The sequence below is a fragment of the Mus caroli genome, chromosome X (genome assembly GCF_900094665.2).
Source record: "Mus caroli chromosome X, CAROLI_EIJ_v1.1, whole genome shotgun sequence".
Lineage (NCBI taxonomy): Eukaryota > Metazoa > Chordata > Mammalia > Rodentia > Muridae > Mus > Mus caroli.
Genome location: NC_034589.1, coordinates 82,385,535 through 82,408,219, shown reverse-complemented (window position 1 = coordinate 82,408,219; position 22,685 = coordinate 82,385,535). Strand labels below are relative to the sequence as shown.

The 22,685-nt window shown below is 36.0% G+C and overlaps 1 protein-coding gene across 2 annotated transcripts in view; it reads left to right on the top strand.

Annotated features, from left to right (window-relative positions):
- Nucleotides 1-22,685, top strand: part of Il1rapl1 (interleukin 1 receptor accessory protein like 1) — a 1,320,182-nt gene that overhangs the window by 651,456 nt on the left and 646,041 nt on the right. For both annotated transcript variants that reach the window (XM_021153186.2, XM_029473014.1), the window contains one exon: nt 11,554-11,833. In XM_021153186.2, the coding sequence (XP_021008845.1) occupies nt 11,554-11,833 (280 nt within the window). The remainder of the gene's footprint in view (nt 1-11,553; nt 11,834-22,685) is intronic.

Genomic DNA, 22,685 nt, shown 5'->3' with positions numbered 1-22,685 from the left:
CTGTCCAATTCCAATGTATCCTTGATATTGCAACTGTAGGGATCCTTCTAAACTGCAGAACAGATACCACTCCCTTTCCAGACATTCTTTAGGGCAGTGATCCATAAATAGCACTCATGAACCTCAAGTACCTAGAGCCACTTTAGTAATACAAATTATCAAGCCCTATTTATGAACTTTACCCTTTATTTGCCTCCATACCTGGGCTATTACATGAAGTCAAATTTCCTCTTATTGAGTATTACAATGGGATTTCAGGCACAGTTTAAATTTCATCTCTTTCTTTCTTTTTTCCCTTTCTTTCTTTCTTTCTTTCTTTCTTTCTTTCTTTCTTTCTTTCTTTCTTTCTTTCTCTCTTTCTGTTTTTTTGTTTATTGTTTTTTGTTTTTGCAAGACAGGGTTTCTCTGTGTAGCCCTGGATGTCCTGGAACTCACTTTGTAGACCAGGCTGGCATTGAACTCAGAAATCTGCCTGCCTCTGCCTCCCAAGTGCTGAGATTAAAGGCGTGCGCCACCACGCCCGAATCATCTCTATCTTAACTCATCTTTTTATCTTTCCAGCCAGATTTGACTCTCTGTTAATTAATTGCAAAAACGAAAAAAGAAAAAGAAAAATGGCAGACAGTTATGGAGTGAGAGGACAAAATAAAGCTTTTGTCCTGTTTCTCTGACATTGCTGGTTCTAGTACTGAAATGCCTCCATTCATGTTTTTATTGAATAGAGGTATGCCCAGGACTGTCCCTTGAAAAGATGATTTCCCCCAAAAAACAGTACTAGTAATTTTTGTGGGAGAGAAGCAGGTGGCAGCAGGTAGTAAAATGTAGATATCACATGTGGGGTTATGTCAAATATGATTTTAACTGTACTGCATGATTTTTTATATGTTCATTGCTAAGAACGATAGTATGCTTGGGAATTGTATAAAATTTAAAGACATTTTATAACGTGCAATCTTTAAAAACATAATTCAGCTCTGCTGCTTGCTCTAAATCAAAAATAAAATCAAAGTAAATCTGTGCCTTGAGCCCTGCTATTCTCTATAAAGGGCCAATTTACAGGACCAATAGCCTGCCATCCAACAGGCCTTTCCCTGTAAGGAACCTCTAAATTGGGGGAAGAATTAAATTTGATCATTGCTTGTTTTGCCTGTTGCTCATCATGTTCATATTGAGCCCAGTGTCTCGCAAGTATCCCAGAGGTGCAAAATATCCAACACTAACAATACTTTCATAATGTACATCTGTACCTATTTTGTCATCCAAACAGAGGAGTTTTGTAAAAATATACATGAATAAATGTTTTGCCTAAGGAATACAAAATAATGTACTGTTTGGTAGTTCATAAAGGATTTACTGAGATTTGAAGTATATTCTGACTTGTACAATCAAATTTCTCTGATTCAAAAACATATGCTGCTTGTAGTGTTATAAGTAAAGGAGTAATATTACTTATTCCAAATTCACTAACACAAAATATCTTTAAAAAACAAACATTTTGAATGTGCTAACACGTAAGATATTGAATGTCTGTCAATGTAAATATTTACCTACATAACCAGACATTCATTTAAAACATGCTTATTGTACATTGTATGCCACATCAATAGTAGAAAAAATACATATAGATACAAAGATAATTCTAATTATTTAATTAGACTTAAACAAGCTACAGATATAAGAATGACAGAAAGGGTTAATTTCTAATTTTTGAGACATAAATTCAGATAATTATTCACTAGGTTATATAGCTATAGATTCAATAAAAATAATCCCAAATAAATAATTGAATGACTTAAAAAATAGAGTAATGAGATGGCTTACTATGTTAAAGCACTTGTCACCAAGATTGATAAAATGAATTCAAAGGAGGACCAACTGCTTTCTACTTTCAACTTCTGTTGAAACCTTGTCCTCCAACTTCCACACACATAGTGTGACATGTACCTTCTGGCTCCAAGCAAATAAATAGATTGAAACTCAGAATAATTTAATATCTATATAATTGAATTAACAGTATGGATTTATTAATTTTCTGGCATTTGTCCATGTCTGTCTTGTTCATGTGTATAAGCATCTTTGCAAGTGTGAGGGTACACACACTTTTGTACTGGTGTTCACTTATATGTATGCTGGGGCACGGAGAAGCCCAAGGTCTGTAGAACCCAGGGCTCTCTGCTAATTCCTTGTCTCCTCTTTCCAAATGCTAGAAATGCAGTCAGACTACCACACTCACTCAGCATTCACACTGGTGGAAACATTCCAAATTCCAGTCTTTTTCATTCCTGGCAAGCACTTCTATCCTTTTCCCAAGTGCCTGTTTTACTTTTAATAAATGGAACATTAATAACAATATATACACATTTTATTGAATCCTATGTATGCTCACAATAACAAAATCAAATAAACCCATTTTTGCCATACTATCTGCATCTGCTTTTGTTGGCTTAAATGATGAGATGTTTTGCTTCTTTGTTTGTTTGTTTGTTGTTTTTATTTTTGGTTCAGATAAACTGAAAAAAAATGACAAAAAGGACCATCAATTTTATTTTAGTTTCTGTTTTAGACAATTTTTTGTTTCATTTTAAATGCTGAGTATAGAAAGATGGCAGTTCAAAGATGTCTCCAGTTGAATTAGTATAGAACAAGGAGAGAATAATAATCTTACACAGAATGAGAAACTGCTCCATATTACCCATTAAAAAATTCAAAAGTACATATCTGATTTTAAAAGGCAAAGAGAGAGGGGTTCTGAAGGAAGTGTTTGGTAAGCTTCAATAAATGTTGAGTTTGGAATAGGGTAATTGAAGAATTTCTAGTCAGGCTGTTGAGTCTAGAGAATGCAACTGAATCATAGACATAGACCAACTTCAGTCTATTGCTGTTGTTCAAACCAATTATGTGTGACACACTTATTCTGAGTCTTTATTTTGTAGATCTGATGGCTGCTATCCCTCACTTCCTCTTGGCTTGAGGGGCACAAGATCAAATAATTCTTTTTTCTTTTTTCTTTTTTTTTTCGAGACAGGGTTTCTCTGTATAGCCCTGGCTATCCTGGAGCTCACTTTGTAGACCAGGCTGGCCTCGAACTCAGAAATCTGCCTGCCTCTGCCTCCCAAGTGCTGGGATTAAAGGCGTGCGCCACCACGCCCGGCTAAGATCAAATAATTTTAATCTTTGATAATTTTCTTATCAACTCCAAGATAATACTTATGCTGATTAGTGTTGTCAACTTTACAAGATCTAGACTAGCCTTAGAAATGGCTTATTAGCCCATTACCTTGATTACAACTGAGTTAGGAAGATCTGACCACTGTAGAGGGTACCCTTCTCTGGCCAGATGCCAAAATGTAGAAGTACTGACAGGAAAGTGAATGGAAAGAAGTTGTCAGTGCTCTCTTCTTCTTTACTGTGTTTGTGATATAAACAACTGCTTCAGGCTTCTGCTTCCTAAACTTACTTTCCATAAGGGACTCCAAGTTAACTATGAGCAGTCACCAAAAGTTAGGAAGATATGGATAGATTTTTGTTGTGTTCTTGGATTCAGATCACAGTATTTTATTCAGTATTTTTCATCTGTATTCAAAAGGGAAACTGGTCTATAAATCTCTGGAGGAGAATATCTTTGTGATCTTCGGTTTGGCATGGGTCATAGAAGAAAAGAGCTGGGGATGAGATTGTGGGTGTAGATCTGGAAGAGAAGTAAAAGAGATGTGTCTGCCTACTTGTTGCCCAGGTAAGAGCAGCTCTTGGGTAAGCAGAAGGTGCCTACTGCAGTTGGTGGCTGGGACAAGCCAGTGAGTGGGGGAAGTGAAGTTAGAAGGGGAGGATCTGTGGAATCTACAGGAGATGGGAGGAGGTGTGCAGGGAAGGCTGTTACAGGTGTTCTGCTGCAGAGCTAAGGATGAGACTGATTTTTACTTCTTGATCTATTATAGTACTATGATTATTATCTGGCATCTCTAATAATTGCATTTTTATTATTTTCATCACAATACCATGAGCATTTATAACATTCCCTGGACGACAATGAGAACAGGGTAGTAAATGACATACTGTAACGGAGAGACAAGACAGGTTAAGCATAGAGTTTTCATTAACTCATTTAAAGTCTGACTTGTATTCATTATTTTCTATCTTATTCTTTATAGAAGATGCTGATCAGATAGATTCCAACACCCAAAGGAAGGTAACACATGAAAAAAAAATATAAGTCTAGTATAAATATACCTGGAACAAGGAGAAACGAAAGCACTACCTATACAGCTCTGTACTTCCTTGCACTTCCTCAGAAGATGCCTTTTTAAAAAGGACAACTATTTTAGTACAAGAGATAATAAGGGGCATTTACAGGGTAATTATTAAAAAGGCAAGTTAGAGTAAAATAAGTAGTGCGTGAGTGTGTGTGTGTGTGTGTGTGTGTGTGTGCACGCGCGCATGTGTTTTAAGTTATAGGGTGGGTGAGCCTTGCTACTTGGAAGCACAAATTTCTGCAATCTTAGAAGACAAGGAGAGGTTACTAGAGAACCTAGAGTCAATATTACTGACATTCCTTTTTATCCTAGTTGCATATTTTTCAACCTTTTCATTTAGAAATATAATTGCTAAACTGACTTGCTTTACTCTGAACAAGGTGTTTACATTATGCAAAAACTACAAATATAAAGACATACAAATATATCAGATTATCAGAAGGATATTTAAGAGGTAAGGATATATATCTCAAGGGAAGGGTTTATCTTTTAAGTGCAGATAAGTATAAATGTGTGTTTAGTCCCAGCAGGAACACACACACACACACACACACACAGATTAGAGAGAGAGAATAAGAGAACGTGACCAAGACAGAGAGTCAGAGAGAGTATAGATCTTTATTAATTATATTCAGTGCAGAGAAGATCAACACCAGATCATTACTCCAATATCCATTGATTTGCCCTCAGTTTGTATGTTGTTGCCTAAGACACGTTAAAAAGAGACAAAAATATCATCATGAATTAGAGAGGTAGCCACAAAATCTCACTCCTGAGGACCTGTTGATAATTGATAGCTACCAGAAGAGGGAAAATTAGCATTTTAAAAGAGAATGGCTCTTAACAGGTCTAATGTTTAATTACAACATTTAATGGCTAGATACATGAGAATATATAGACAACATTTATAGGACTCAGTGATTTTTTTTTTAATTTGGAACACACAAACTTGTGTTGTATAGAATGGGCATTAAATTTAGGATGTGAAGAGGCAGCTGAATGTGATCAAAATATAATGAATGACACTATAATTGAGTTATCTCTACTTTTAAAAGACTATTTCTAGTTTCTCTGGATATCTAAGTCTCAAGAACATTTTCATATTTGTAGTGATACCACAACAAATTGGCCCAAGACTGTTGGAGACTAGAATCCCTAAAGACTCATTTGAAATATGATTTACTTAATCTCCATATTGCCATTCTAAGTGACAGATTGTCTTTGTTTATTCAATGATATAAGCAATTGTTGAATCACCCTTATTGTGTATTACCTGCTTGTCCCAATTTGTAAGTTTGTATGCTAAAATAATAGTTTATGAATGTTTTATTCTCCTGTACATTTCCTTCTATCTTGTTAACAAGAATCAAATGCATTGTTTGTACAATGTATACAACATGCAAAGCATTATTGTTGTGTTTAAATTAGGAGTACCTGCTAGAATTTAGAGACTGAAATATAATAAAGGCTAAACTATGGCATTCAGTTTTTGTTTACCTCGGAACCAGCTTTTTTCTCATAAACAGGCAATGCTATCTCAGAAGGAATGTGATTACAGCAAAGCAAAGTCTACACCCACATAAAATGACCTACTTTGAGAGGCTGATAGATGATAATTTTCAGGCCTTATCAGACAAAGAATTTCTAGACACTGGGTTTCTGATAATTGACGGAGCCTCCTGAGAAACATCAATCCTTAACACCCACTCAGATCACTCCAAAATATTTGAATGCACTCTTCCAAAGTTGTTACATTATAAATATTTTTAAAGGCAAGCAAGAATCTGAAAGATTTATGCCCCATGATAAATTTGATCTGGAAAGTAAAGTTGGGGACAGTGCACTTAGTGAATGGAAGTCGAATGCCAAATTTAGCTTTTGTTGAAGCTTATTATTCTCAGTACTGATAGTTTGAGGTCGTTTCTGCTTTCCCATTAAAATGACACAGACTATAATTACGCTAGCTTTCAATTATGAAGTTTATATTTTGAAAGTGAATCTGACAGTGCCTATTCAAAATCTAGCCTCAGTCTTTTGTGCAGTGCCTGTAATCGATTCTGCACATGCCCGGTATTCATTACTGATAAGCATGTCTTTAGCTTTGAGTTTCTTTTCATTCATAGGGTAAAATCAATGGATGCCACTATCACAGACATTCACTAACATTCTGGTTAGTGCCATTTAGAGAAGTGGAAAATACAAGCAAACATTTTAACTCAATCTGCTGAGACTTTTAAAACTCCTCTCTAATTTCATAGCCTAAAACATTTTAATGAGAACATTATTAAAAACATTTCAAAGACCTTGCCACTTTATAAATGTGGAGCTGTTGATGTCCTATTTGGCTGTGAAAATTGTAAAAGTCTGTAACAACGGCAAAAACCCATGTTACAAAGTAAAATGACCTTACTCCTCTCTCTTGCTCTCTTGCTGTTTGTGTTTACTCAATTCCCTGCTCCTGCCCATTTGTACCTCTGAAATTTCTGGCAAATGTTAATTTTAAGCTATATCTGTCTGAATTCAGACCTTCAGCATATGACTTCCATGCTTAAGGCCTTTTTCTAATGTATATTCTGACCCAAAAATTCCACACAGTATATTAAGGGGAAAACTATTAACATATAAAAACCAGTCTCTGATTGAATGCTTCAAGGCACACCATTGCTCTTACAAGGAATCAAAGCATCATTTTGATCTCTCATAAACTCCAGAAGCTTCCTTTGTTTACCTATTTCCCTTATATCTTTTTTTGTCTTAAATTTGAAATACAAGACAAATCCATTAGCAGTACTTGTAAAACTATACAGTATCTTACTTGTGTGGCTTTACTTTACTCTTCATGCCTGTACCTGCATTTCTCTGTCTGTTCTTTGTATAGTCAACTTGCTAAAAGTCCACATACATCTCCAATATCTCCTTTCCATGCAATATTATCAGAACCATTCATGTGAATTTCTTATTACTCTATTCCCACATTATGCTACAAAGTTTTGTATATCTTCAACAGGATTGTGACCTCAAATGAACCTGGTTCTCAATACATAAATGTATAATGTGTTAGGCCATACTCATAGAACATAACCCAAGACAGGATTTGGTATGCATGTGACTGATATTGGAAATCATCTTCTGGAAAAAAAATACATGGATGGAGGGTGAGGACAAGGAAGTTGGTAGTTGAGTAAGAAGCATGAATCTTGTTAATTCTAGGGTTGGCAATACCTTAAGCGCTTCACTACATAATTATCCTCTTGGGATACTGTCTTTTGTCAGTAGGCCATACTCAAAAGGGTCACAATTTTCCTGAAAGGTGGCTTTTCTCAATTAAATGTAAATTTCAAAGAGAAAACCATTGATTTGTGAGTATTCAACATTCACAAATTAGCTAGAAACAAGATTCATCCTCTTAGTACAAGAGAAAGAGGCTTAAACATTTCTGAGAAAATCATTGATGTCTTCTTTTTTTCAACACTGACATTTAGTTTAGTTTAAACAAAGGACCATATGCATGCCCATCAAGCACCCCTACCCATTGAAGTACACCACTTTTTAAAGGTTTTTTTTCTTTCTTATTTCCTTTTTCTTTTTTATATATAGGGTCTAGCTAAGTAGAACAGACTGACCTTAAATTCCCTGTATACCTCATGATGGTCTTGATCACTTGATTCTCTTGACTCTTATGAATTACCGACATGTGCCACCACACCTGACGCTTACATATTCATATTAGGATGCAATATGTGTGAGTTCTATGATTAGATTATTTTTTAGAATTCAACCTTTAAGCGTGTTGCCATGGAAATATTTTGAGCTCTTACATATGTAGGAATAGTGACTTAATTAAAATACTTTTTCTAATCTCATTTGAATATATTGACATTTTCCAGTGTATATAGCTTTTGTTCATGGAATGATACTTCAGTATGAACTCTCTGGAAAGCAATTAGTTCTGAGTCCCAATTCTATCACTGCCTTCATCTTAGTTTTAAAATTTTAGACTCACATAATAAAGAAATAAGGATATCGCTTTCTTCTTTTATTTTCCAACATAGTTTTCTAGCTTCATAAGCTCCCATTGGTTTTAAAGTAATATGTACTGCAGAGGTGTACAAAAGGAGGCTATTCTCATGGAATCTTTTCAATGAAGGTTGAACTTCTTAATCAAGACTTTATAGAAGGAGATTTTATTATGGAAGAAAGAAAAACAGATCTCATATTATTGTTCTCTACAATTACTAGTAATATTTTTAATCAGAAAATGAAAATTTGGAAGTTTACCTCCCAACTTACATAGCCAAAAGTATCTAGAAATATTTTTACTGATTTTTCCAAGTAGAACATATGCCTTGAAGTAAAGAAAACCCAAAGGAAATGAATGTATCAATAGTAATTTTCATCAGTACCAGTAAAATTTTATGTAATCACATGTCCTTTTAAGATCTGAGATGTCTTGCTACACAATATTAGAAAGTACTTTGTTATACAATCAAAATATCTCTTAAGGAGATGCTGCTATATAGTAGAGTGAAATGTCATCATTCACCTAATTTAGTTTATACTTATTAATGGAAAATTTCTCCTTATAAAAGAAAGGAGAAATTCTAAAAATAATGAAAACCACCAGAAATATTGAAAGAAAAAACCAATTCTGTCATTTATTTAAATATTTATTCAAATATTTTGATAGACCTTAACATGATCATTTTTCATTTGTCATATTTTTTCTTAGAAGTTACAGACATCTCAAGTATACAGATAGTGTTGATGTGTCAGCCATGTTAGAATCTGTTGTTTTGTATGTATATCAGGAAGGGTATATTAAAAGATGCTGTCTCCAGATATCTTGGAATATGCCTGCTATACTAAGATTTGCCAGCTGAGGCAAATGGATAGCAGCTTAGACATATGGCAAGTCCCGGGTCATTATTGCTACACAATGATAGTTTGTCTGAGAAAACAATGGTCTTAAGATTTTCGTTGGGACATGGTACTGACATCCAACAAAATCTTACCCCTTGGATTCTTTATTTGCCACCACAGTTTCATCTTTTTAAATTCCTTGGTGTTCTCAGCAGTCAGAGAAGTAACTGCTTGCTTCTGTCTCTGATTGTGAAACTGCTATCAGAGCTCAATTCAATTAACTTTATTTCTTCCCATAATTCATAACTATAACATATTCTTTTCCAGTGTTATATATATGGGTCTAATCAGTAAAAGAAATGGCATTGTAATTGAAACAAAATTTCTATCATAAATTATCAAATTATAGAGAATTATCAAATGTAAAAGGGTATTGTAATACTAAAGGGATACACTAATATCAAGAAAAAGTACATTATTCTACTTGGGCTACCATAACAAAATATAATAGATGGCGTGGTTTATATGATGATAGCTTATTTCTCCCGTGCTAATACCTGAAAAGCCCAATATCAATGTACGAATCAATTCAGTTGTAGTGATAGTTCTTTATATAACCTAGAAATGTCTACCTTTGTTCTGTGTACTTACACAATGAACTCTTTGTGAGTCCCAATGGAAGAAAGAACAAGCTTTCATGTCTCTACATCTAAGGGCACTAATCCTATCAAAAGGAGCCACAGACTTCTGACCTAATCTAATTCCAAATACCCATCTCCAAACACTAACATAGTGTGTTGTTACTGCTTCCATGTATGCAGGGGGAGGGGGTTACACAAACATTCAGTTCAGAGCAAAAGAGACCCTTAATTAATAGTAGACCAGTTGCCCTTGTCCTAACAAATAAAATGGAAATTCCAAGTAATGGATCCCATTATTTTTCTCTCATCAGAGCAGAGATGCAAACATTATTGAGAAAACATTGCCATGCTTTCTCTAACTGAATGTTAGATGTCATAGCGTTTCTTCATTAGCACAACTTAATGGCAATACAACAGTCCCTTGGGGTTGCCAGGAACATTCTGTCTAACGTTCCCAGGGGAAATATTCTTTAGGAAATGTCTCACCTGAAGAACAGCTTTTTTTTTTCTTTTTTACAAAGTTGCTGGGTACCATTCACTTTAGGAGTCCTGGGGAAGCCCTATATGCTGCAAAAACCTGCAAGTAAGCATGGGAAAAGAGCAATTTCTCTCCAGCCCCCTCTATCAACAAAGCTTCAATACATCAGAAAAAAAAAGAAAAAAAATTTAATGTACCTATATTTTATTTTCAGAACTTTATCATTACTGGAAAGTTGAATTTCCATTTATTTCTTTTCTTCTTTTTTTAAATTCATTTTACATCCCAATCTCTGCTCCTCTTCCTGAGCACCACTCCAGGCCAGATGGCCATGAGAATGAATGGAATGTAAAACTGGTGGGGGTGAGGAGGTGAGGGACATCGCTGAGGGTGAGGCAGAGACCTGGATAGGGAGGGCTCCCAAAGAATCAACGGGGAGGACCTTAGCTGCAACTCACAGCATTGGGGATATGGAACCTGAAAAGATCACTTCTTGCAGCCAGGCAGGAGCCCCAGTGGAGTGATAAGAACACCAACCACCCACAAAATCTTCGACCTCAAATTTTTCCTGTGTACAAGAAATTCAGGGACGAGGGATGGAGTAGAGACTAAGGGAATTGCTAAGCAATAAGTGGTCCAACTAGAGAACTATCCCATGGGCAAGCAACAATCCCTGACACTGTGAATGATACTAGGTTATGCTTGCAGACATGGTTGTCCTCTGAAAGGCTCTACCCAGGAGCTGACTCAGAAAGATACAGACACCCACAGCCAAACATTGCATGGAGCTTGCAGACTCTTACGGAAGTTTTGGAGGAAAGACTGGGGACCACAAAAGGGATAGGAGCTCCACAAGAAAACTAATAGACTCAACTAACCTGGACCCTTGCGGCTCTAAGAGACCTAACCACCAACCAAAGAGCATATACATTCTAGACCTAGCCTACTCCCCTCTTCCTGTTCCCCACATATGTAGCAGATGTACAGCTTGGTCTTTATATGGGTCCCAAACAACTGGAAAAATATTTTGAAGGCCAGGATTTATTTTTACAGAGCAAGCTAAATAGTATATTTATAACTGACTAACAATAAATAATGAGCTTAGTAATACAAACTAAAACTAAACAAATACAATGTTTACAGCAGAGTATACTACTTTTGAGGACAAATCTCTGTGTTATCCATTACTGTATATTCTATGTGTCTAGAATAAATCTGACTCAATACATATGCTCTGTAAACAGTTAAATAAATGAATGAATAAGTGTATTGTTAATTCTTTTCTCTAATTATTTTCTTCTCTCTCCTCTCTTTATTACTACAGCTGATGGATGCACTGATTGGTCTGTTGATATCAAGAAGTACCAAGTTTTGGTGGGAGAACCTGTTAGAATCAAGTGTGCACTGTTTTATGGTTATATAAGAACAAACTACTCTCTCGCCCAAAGTGCTGGACTCAGCTTAATGTGGTATAAAAGCTCTGGTCCAGGAGATTTTGAAGAGCCTATCGCCTTTGATGGAAGTAGAATGAGCAAAGAGGAAGATTCCATTTGGTTCAGACCAACATTACTACAGGACAGTGGGCTTTATGCCTGTGTCATCAGGTACTCTTTTTAATTAAATTATATTTGACTCGATGAAACTACACGGAATTTTCTAATACTTAAAGTTTCCTGCTGTCACATTCAATTACACGTATTGTCTCAATATTTGCATGTGTTGCCATGTATTAAGTTTTAGAATGTAAATCATAAAAAATGGGATTGGAATTTATATTGAGACATTATTTCAAGCTTATGGAGAAAAGAGATACCATCTGGGTATCTACTTCTGTTGCCAGAAATTACTAAAGTCTAGGAAATAAAATTTATAGAGGAAATAAAATGTTGCAAATAAAATGTAAGCAAAGTCTTGCAGAAAAGATGCATAGTTTACTGCTAAATGGGCTGTAACATTTTGTTATTGCCCTTCTCAGACAGACAAAACAGAGACACCTCTGGTTAATGCAGATATGCAGAGATGATTTTGGTAATGCTTTGTTTGTATGTGTGTGTGTGTGTGTGTTGTTTGAATATACACAGGAAGAAGATTATTCATGATTTATTAGGGAATATAAGGTTTCTGTTCTAGAAAGTTTTGTTAGTGACAATTTCCAATAATATAAAAAAGTCCCAAGTCTCCTTTGGCAAAGATTAAAGTCAGTAACAAGTGTTTGTTATCACCCCTAAGTGAATTAATTGCATATATATATACATACATATATATATGTATATATGTATATATATATATATATATCTTTTTCAGACTAGAATGAAAAGTTTACAATTTACTTAAAAATAATGCATCAAACAGTATCCATTTAACACATTAACAGTTAAAAAAAATCTCTGTAGATTGCTTTTGATAAGATTTCCATGTTATGAGAATGGGAGAGCATTCCATCTTCTGAGTTTTTTGATTTCTTTCTTCAGAGACTTGAAGGTCTTGTCATACAGATCTTTCACATGCTTGGTTAGAGTTACTCCAAGATATTTTATATTATTTGTGACTTTTCAGAAGGGTGTTGTTTCCCTAATCTCTTTCTCAGCCCCTTTAACCTTATATAAAGGTGGGCTACTAATTAGTTTGAGTTAATTTTATATCCAGCCCCTTTGCTGAAGTAGTTTATCGGGTATAGGATCTCTCTGGTAGAATTTTTGGGATCACTTATGTATACCATCATATCATACATAAATAGTGATACCTTGACTTCTTCCTTTCCAATTTGTATCCCTTTGACCTCCACTTGTTGTCTAATTGCTCTGGCTAGAACTTCAAGTCAAGTACTATATTGAATAGACTGGGAGAGAGAGAGAGAGCAGCCTTGTTTTCTCCCTGAATTTAGTCTGGATTGCTTCAAGTTTCTCTCCATTTAGTTTGATGTTGGCTACTGGTTTTCTGTATATTGCTTTTACTATGTTTAGGTATGGGTCTTGAACCTTTAACATGAAGGTGTGTTGTAATTTGTCAAAGGCTTTTTCAGCATCTAACGAGATGATCCTATTTTCTTTCCTTAGTATGTTTATATAGTGGGTTACATTGATAAATATCCATATATATTGAACCATCTCTTCATCCCTGGGATGAAGCCTACATGATCATGGTGAATGATGATTTTGATTTGTTTCTAGATTGGTTTGTGAGAATTTTATTGAGTAGTTTTCCATCAATATTTAGAAGCAAAATGAGTCTGAAGTTCTTTCCTTGTTGGGTCTTTGTGTGGTTTAGTTTTCAGTATACCTGTCACCTCATAGAACAAATTAAGAAGAGTTCCTTCTGTTTCTACTTGGTAGGATAGTTTGAGAAGTATTGGTATTAGGTCTTCTTTGTAGGTCTGATAGAATTGTGCACTAAAACAATCTGGCCCTCGGCAGTTTTTTTTTTTTGGGGGGGGGAGGTTCGTAGGCTTTTAATGACTGATTCTATTTACTTAGGAGTTATGTTACTGTTTAGTTTAATCTGTGGATCAAGGACCTCCACATAAAATCAGATACTCTGAATTTAATTGAAAGGAAAGTGGAAAATAACCTCAAACACATTAGCACAGGGGAAATTTTCCTGAAGAGAACATCAATTGCTTGGACTCTAAGATCAACAATTAACAAATGGTTTAGGAGTTATCTGCTGGAATTTTTAGGGTCAGTTATGTATACTACCATATCATCTGCAAATAGTGATATTTTTACTTCTTCCTTTCCAATTTGTATCCCCTTGATCTCTTTTTCTTCTCTAATTTCTCTGGTTAGGACTTCAAGTACTATAGTGAATAGGTAGGAAGAGAATGAGCAACATTGTATAGTCCCTGATTTAAATGGAATTGCTTCAAGTTACTCTCCATTTAGTTTGATGATGGCTACTGGTTTACTGTAAAATGCTTTTATTATGTTTAGGTGTGGGCGTTGAAATCCTGATCTTTCAAAGACTTTTATCATGAAGAGGTGTTGGATTTCCTCAAAAGCTTTTTTATCATCTAATGAGATAATCATGTATTATTTTTCCTTTTGGTTAGTTTATATAGTGCATTATGTTGGTATATTTTCATATGTTGAACCATCCCTGTATCCCTGGGATGAAGCCTACTTGATCATGATGAATGATCATTTTGATGTTTTCTTGGATTCAGTTTGCGAGAATTTTCTTGAGGATTTTTGCATCAATATTCATAAGGGAAATTGATCTGAAGTTCTCTTTTCTTTGTTTGATATTTGTGTAGTTTGGGTATCAGAGTAATTGTGGCTTCATAGAATGAACTGGATAGAGACAAATGGTGCTGGTTCAACTGGTGGTTATCTCCTTTTACAAAGCTCAAGTCCAAGTGGATCAAGGAACTCCACATAAAATGAGAGACACTGAAACTTATAAATGAGAAAGTGGGGAAGAGGTTCAAACATATGGGCACTGGGGAAACATTCCTGAACAGAACAATGGCTTCTGCTGTAAGATCAACAATTGACAAGTGGGACCTCATAAAATTGCAAAGATTCTGTAAGGCAAAAGATACCGCCAATAAGACAAAAAGGCCACCAACAGATTAGGAAAGGATCTTTACCAATACTAAATTAGATAGGGGACTAATATCTAATATATACAAAAAACTCAAGAAGCTGGACTCCAGAAAATCAAATAAACCTATTAAAAATGGGGTAAAGAGCTAAAGAAAGAATTCTCAACTGAGGAATACCAAATGGCTGAGAAACACTTGAAAAAATGTTCAACATCCTTAATCATCAGGGAAATGCAAATCAAAACAACCNTGAGATTCCACCTCACACCAGTCAAAATGGCTAAGATCAAAATTTCAGGTGACAGCAAGGATGTGGAGAAAGAGGAACACTCCTGCATTCCTGGTGGGATTGCAAACTGATACAACCACTCTGGAAATCAGTCTGGGGGTTCCTCAGACAATTGGACATAGTACTATCAGAAGATCCAGCAATACCTCTCCTGGACATATACCCAGAAGATGTTCCAAATTGTAATAAGCACACATGCTCCACTGTGTTCATAGTAGCCTTATTTATAATAGCCAGAATCTGGAAACACCCCAGATGTTTCTCAACAGAGGAATGAATACAGAAAATTTGATACAATTACACAATGGAATACTACACAGCTATTAAAAACAATGAATTTATGAAATTTTTAGGCAAATGGATGGATCTGGAGAATATCATCCTGAGTGAGGTAACCTAGTCACAAAAGAACACACACATGATATGCACTCACTGATAAGTGGATATTAGCCCAGATGCTCAGAGTACCCAAGATAAAATTCGCAAAACACATGAAACTCAAGAAGAAGGAAACCAAAGTGTTTTGATCCTTCCTAGAAGGAGTAACAAAATACCCATGAAAGGAGTTACAGAAACAAAGTGTGAAGCAGAGACTGAAGGATGTCCTCCAGAGACTGCCCCACCTGGGGATTCATTCCATATACAACTACCAAACCCAAACACTAATGTGGATACCAACAAGATCTTGCTGACTGGAGCCTGATATAGCTGTCTCCTGAGAGGCTGTGCCAGTGCCTGACAAATACAGAAGTGGATGCTCACAGTCATCTATTGGATGTAGCACAGGGTCCCCAATGAAGGAACTAGAGAAAAGTACCCGAGGAATTGACAGTTTATACCTTCTTAGAAGGAACAACAATATGAACTAACCAGTACCCCCAGAGTTTCCTAGGACTAAATCAACAACCAAATAAAACACATGTTGGGACTCATGGCTCTAGCTGCATATGTAGCAGAGGATGGCCTAGTTGGTTATCAATGGTAGGAGAGGCCCTTGTTCCTATGAAGGTTCTATGCCCCACTATAGGAGAATGCCAGGGCCAGAAAGTGGGAGTGGGTGGGTTGGTGAGCAGGGGAAGTGAGGAGCGGATAGTGGGCATTTCAGAAGGGGAATCCAGGAAAGGGGAGAACATTGGAAATGTAAATAAAGAAAATATCTAATAAAAATTCATGGAGACTTGGAAAAAATCAATTGACAAATGGGACATCATAAAACTTAAAAGCTTCTATACAGCAAAGGATACTATCAATAGGACAATATAGCAGCCTATAGATGGGAAAAGATCTTAACTAACCCTACATCTGACAAAGGGTTTATATCTAATATATATAAATAACTTAAGAAGTTAGACTCAAAAAAAAATAAAACAGATAAAAAAACAAAAACAAGAAAACAAGTAACTACATTATAAAATGGGATACAGAGCTAAACAAAGAATTCTCAACTAATACTGAATGTCTGAGAATCACCTAAAGAAATGTTCAACACCCTTAGTCATCAGGAAAATGAAAATAAAAATGGGCTTGAGATTCCACTATTCACCAATCAAAATGGCTAAGTTGAAAAACTCAAGCAACATCAGATGCTGGTGAGGATGTGGAGAAATAGGAACACTCCTCCATTCCTGGTGCAAATGCAAGCTGGTACAACCACTTGAGAATTAATTTGGCGACTCCACAGAATATTGAAAGTATTTCTACTTGAAGACCCAGCTATACTACTACTACTACCCATATACCCAAAAGATACTCCAACACATAACAAGAACACAAGCTTCATTATGTTCATAGCAGCCTTATTTACAATGGCCAGGACTTGGAAAGAACCCAGATGTCCCTCAGTGGAAGAATGGATAAAGAAAAAGTGGTAAAATTCACAATGAAATACTGCTCAGCTACTAAAACAACAACATGCCTTTTTCAGGCAAATGGATGGAACTAGAAAATATCATCCTGAGAGAGATGACCCAGTCCAAAAAGGACATACATGGTATATACTCACTGATAAGTGGATATTAGCCCAAAACCTCAGATTATGCATGATACAACTCACAGACCATATGAACCTAACAAGCTGGAAGGCTAAAGTGTGGATGTCTCAATCCCACTTAGAAGAGGGAACACAGGAGGCAGAGGGAGGTAGGGTTTTGTGCAGGATGGCATTAGCCAAAATACTGAAAAGTGAGGAGATAGAACCTGAAGAGACCACCTCTAATAGATAGATAGACGTGACCCCCAGTTAAGGGATGAGACCATCCACCCATCTCAAAACCTTTAACCCAGAATTATTCCTGTCTAAAGGACACTCAAAGGAAAAAAAAGTGGAGCAGAGATGAAAGGAAAAGGCATCCAGAGAGTGCCCTATCTTGGGATTCATCCTGTCTGCAGACAGACACCAAACCCAGACACTATTGCTGATGCCAAGAAGTACTTGCAGACTCAGAGGACAGCCTGGTAGAGCTGTCCTCTGAGAGGTTCTGCCAGCATCTGACTAAGACAGAAGCAGATACTTACAGCAATCCATTGGGCACAGCAAGGGAAACCAATGGAAGAGTTTGGGAAAGGACTGAAGGAACTGAAGGGGGATGGCAATCCCATAGAAAGAACAACAATATCACCTAACAGGACTACATCAGAGCTTCCAGGGACTAAACCACCATCCAAAGAGTACACCAGTCAGTCCTTAGCTCTGGCTACATATGTAGCAGAGGACTGCCTTATCCAGCATCAGTAGAAGAGGAGGAGCTTGGTCCTGTGGAGGCTTGTTGCCCCAGCTAAAGGGGATGCTAGAGAGGTGAGGCAGGAGTGAGTCAGTTGTGGGAGCACCCTCTTAGAGGCAAAGGGCAGGGGTATGAGGTGGAGGAGTATTTGGAGGGGAGACCAGGAAGGAGGACAATATTTGAAATTTAAATAATTTTTAAAATAGTGGTTTAAAATCTCAGTTTAAACATGTTTATCCCTCCATGGGTTGTGAGTCACAGACTACTTGAAAGATAGTAGATGCACATACCAAGCTGTTTATAAGGAAGGTTGGTATGTTTGAATCTCTTTGTCTCACTTTTCTGGATTTCAGTGCTTTGCTACTCAATGAAAACTCTAAAGTAGTCTACTCTGATATTTGAAACAGTCTGAAAATTACTTAATATATGTTCTAATTAAAATTCTACTTCTGACATTTTTATTAGTACTAATCATTCCAATGTCCTGCAAATTCCCTCTGTGCAATACTGTGGCTTGTGTTGGACTGTGGTTACAGTCATGCTAGGGTTTTTAAATTCCTCAAAATCATGTATGAGTTAAATTAAAAAAAAAACAAACCTTTCAAAACACGATTACATGTATTAGAAGTTGGACTTACTATAAAAATATAGGTGAATGAATATCTTAATTCAGAGTGTAATGTCACAAAAGTCTAACACTTTTCTAAAGAACCAATGCGTCTTTCTTGGGCAATGCTTCTTTTCTTAGGCTCTAGTGAATATTTTTACATTCAGACATCATTGTTACCAGGAATAAAGGTTTCCTGTGGGTATTGATGGATAATTGCCATACTAGTTTAGGTAAGAAGTACTGTTTAAACAACCTGCTCAAAATGAACCATCACTTAATTTCATATTTCCTATGTGTCATTTAAAAAAACATCAGGTTGCTATATAAGAAACATAAATATGGGGTCTTCACTCATCTGAATGTTAGTCATGCTGAATATCTCCATTGAGACACTCATTTTCAGTATTTATTGTTGTGTTAAAATAGTGTGTCACATTAGCAATTTGAATTTCAAAAGCATTGACCTGCAATTCTTTTGAATGTTTAAATATAACCTCTGATCCAGTCCTCTGAGAAATTGCATTAAAGTGATCCCTGAATTTAGAGTTGCAAGGATGAATGAAATGTTGACAATTTTCCAAAATGATGACATTTGCCATCTGTTCCTATGTCTACATTTTAATGGAAGGTGAAACTGAAAGGCAAAAGCTTAAAGTTGAATGCGTGTCAAGCAACATTCCAGAGAAAATGACAAAATGAAGAAATAGTACCATGTCCCACTGAAATGCAAGCTTGCAACTGATTTGCAGCTTGTGGTGGTATAGCTCCCTTTTCCAATTTGGAGAAAGGTACTCAAAATCTTTATAAAAAGCATTTAAGACACCATGGCTTGCTGCTGGCGAGTATGAGCCTAAGGGCTGTTAGTTGAGTCTCTGACATTTTGGCACATTGTTAACTATCAGGCAGGCCACAAACTGTCACCATTAGTTTCCGAATAATCCACTACCAAAGAATTTTAGAAGTTTCAAACCATTAGATTCTAACAAAAGCTTGCAGATTTTCTTATATGTCCATGGTATTAGCTTACCAATGACATAGTTTAACAAACCTTTATGTACAGATAATTCATATCTATACCTAAATATGAGCAGTGAAGTTTTGCATGTCACAGAGCACTTATGATTACTCTTAATATAATGAATAAAATTCCCCTGCCCTTTTGATTTAGTATGTACTTTTGAAAGAACAACACTGTATAGTTTCTTGAACCATGCCTGGCAGATACAGAGGTGAATGTTCTCAGTCAACCATTGAACTGAACACAGGGTCCCCAATGGAGGAGCTAGAGAAAGGACCCAAGGAGCTGAAGGGGTTTGCATCCCCATAGGGGGAACAACAATATGAACCAACTAGTACCTCCAGAGCTTCATTGGACTAAACCACCAATCAAATAAAACACATGGTGGGACTCATGGCACTAGCTGCATATGTAGCAGAGGATGGCCTTGTTGAGCATCAATGGGAGGCAAAGTCCTTGGTCCTGTGAAGGCTGAAAGACCCAGTGTAGGGGAATGCCAGGACAGGGAAGTAGGGGTGGGTGGGTTGGTGAGCAGAGGGAGGCAGGAGGGGAAAGGTGAGTTTTCAGAGGGAAAATGAAGAAAGGGGATAACCGTTGAAGTGTAAATAAAGAAAATATCTAATAAAAATGTTTTTAAAAATCAAGTACTTCTTATTAAGTTTTCCCTTATTTTTATTTTCCGTAAAAAGAATGAAAGAGAGTAACAGTTTGTTTCTATCATTGCATATATATAAATAAGTATTATTTATAAGAGAATACAAACTTCCATGGATTCCTGACCTTCTCATTGTAACTCTTCATTTCAAAAAGTTGTGTCCAATTATATAGTGATATTGTGGAAACTTTTCCAAGTTTTGTTCGATGGAGGTATTTTTCAAAACTGTGGTACAATATCATAATGAGGATAATGCTATGAAGGCAGTTAAGATATAGAATAACACTACCAGTGCAAAGAGCTCTCTTCTATTCTTTCATAGCCATCTTTCCCTCTCCCTCTCCCTCTCCCTTTTTTCCTCTCCCTTTCTTCCTCTCCCTTTCTTCCTCTCCCTCTCCTTCCCCCCTCCCCCTCCCCCTCTCCCTCTCCCTTCATTCCCTCCTCTCTCTCTGTAATATTTCACCCAATATTAAAGCCACCAAATAGTATATAACCATTTTGAATTGAATGTTTCACATAGAAAAACTAGTTTGATGTCCATCCAATTTGTTGCATTTCTTTTATTTCTGAATAGTGTTCCTTAGTATGCATACATCTCAGTGTTTATTAGTTAACTTAATGATGTGATCTGGTCTTTTTCCAATGTGAGGCTGTTAAGGCTAAAACTTCTCCTAGCAGGGGAGACCCACTCCTACAATCTCAGTAGAATGGGGATTGTACATTTAGTATTCAGCCTGGGATTTATGAGGAAACCCTATCTCAAAATAACTACCAAACTAAAACAAAACAAACAAAAGACACAGCTTTTTTAAATAAAATTTAGTTTTACATTTTTATGGCATGAATATCTAAAAGTAAACATGACTGTTATGTTATAAACTTAAAAATGAACCTGCCAAACTAGTAGTCTTAGTTACTTTTCTACTTCTATGAAGAGACCCCATGACCAAGACAACTTACAAAGGAAAGCATTTCATTGGAAGGTTGCAGTTTCAGAGGGTTAGTCCATGATCATCATAGTGCAGAGTATGTAAACAGATAGCTAGGGATGGTGCTAAAATGGTAGCTGAGAGCTTACATTTTATCTGCAAGTTGGAGAAAAAGAGAGAAGAGCCTGGGCCTAACCTGAGCTTTTGAAACCTCAAGGTCCATTCCCAGTGTTACACCTCCCTCAGCAAGACCATGTCTCCTAATTATTCTTAAATAGTGTCACTCCCTGATGGCCAAGCATTCAGTTACATGAGCTGAGCCTATGGGGGCCATTCTCATTGAAACCATCACATTAGCTGACAATGTAACTTTACTATGTTCTTACTGGCAGTGCACAGGTGACAGAGTTCATCCCTTAATTGAAGTATTTTGTCATTAGAGTCATTCTGAAAGGCCTCTTGAGACATCATATTATGACTTTAATTTCCATTTGTCTAATACTTAATGATGGCTAACATCTTTATGTTCTAATTCACCACCTCTATCTTTTCCATTAGATTTTCTATTAATGCACTTGTCTATTATTTTGTAATTGAATTGAATATATCTTATTCACTGGGTCTTTACAAATCTTTGCATGTCTAGATTCCAGTTCATGTAAAGATATATAATTTGAAAGTACTTTCTGCTATACCATAACTTCATTGTTTATAATTTTAATGTCTTTTGAAAAACCAAGTTCTTAGTTTTGATGATGCTTGTTATGAAACTTGTTACACATGGATAATTTTCATGTGAAGTAAAAGTTTTGCATATATATATATATATGTTTTAAATATATATTGATTTTAAAATGTATTATCATTAAAATAATGATTACAAACACTTTATTGCTACACATACTGCATTTAAGACTGATTCATTTTAAGCCAATGTTTATGTACAATGTGAGCTCATAATACAGGGGTTTGACATTATATGATAGACTTAATATTCTAACAAAATGAATTCTGCTACTTTCTTCTTTTTGAAACTATTCTCTGAAAATATATTGCAAGATCATTATAGTTGTTTAACTATTATGTGGTTTATTATTTTCCATTAAAATTTTAGGATATTCATGCCTACAAAACTTAACCCTCTTGACTGTCTTTAATCGCCCCTCACTGGGCAACCTTGTCTAGCCTTAGTGGAAGAGAATGCATCTAGTCTTGCTGTGATTTGATATGCCAGAGCTTTTTGATCTCCATAGGAGGCCACACCTTTTCTGAAGAGAAGGGGAGGAAGGGTGGACTGGGGGAGGTGAGATGACAGGGGAGAACTGGGAGAAGAGGAGGGAGGGAGGGTGCAATCTGTATGTAAAGTGAAAAAATAACTTAGACAATAATAATTAAACCTATTATAAATTGTATGTCAATTTTGTGAACCTTATTAATTGACTTGAGAAGATCTCCTGTCCTAAGGAGGTAGAGTCCTAGATCTATTAATGTAGTAAGACTTTCCATTTATGTAGGTCTTTTTCTTTGGTTTCCTTCATCAGCATTCTATCATTTGCAATATGCAGCTACTATAAATATCTTAGTATTTGGTACCTAAGTATTTCCATTCTCCGGAGTACTAGTAAAATATATTTGTATTTTTACTTCAATATTTATATTTTAAAATATAGGAATATGATAACTGTTTTAATA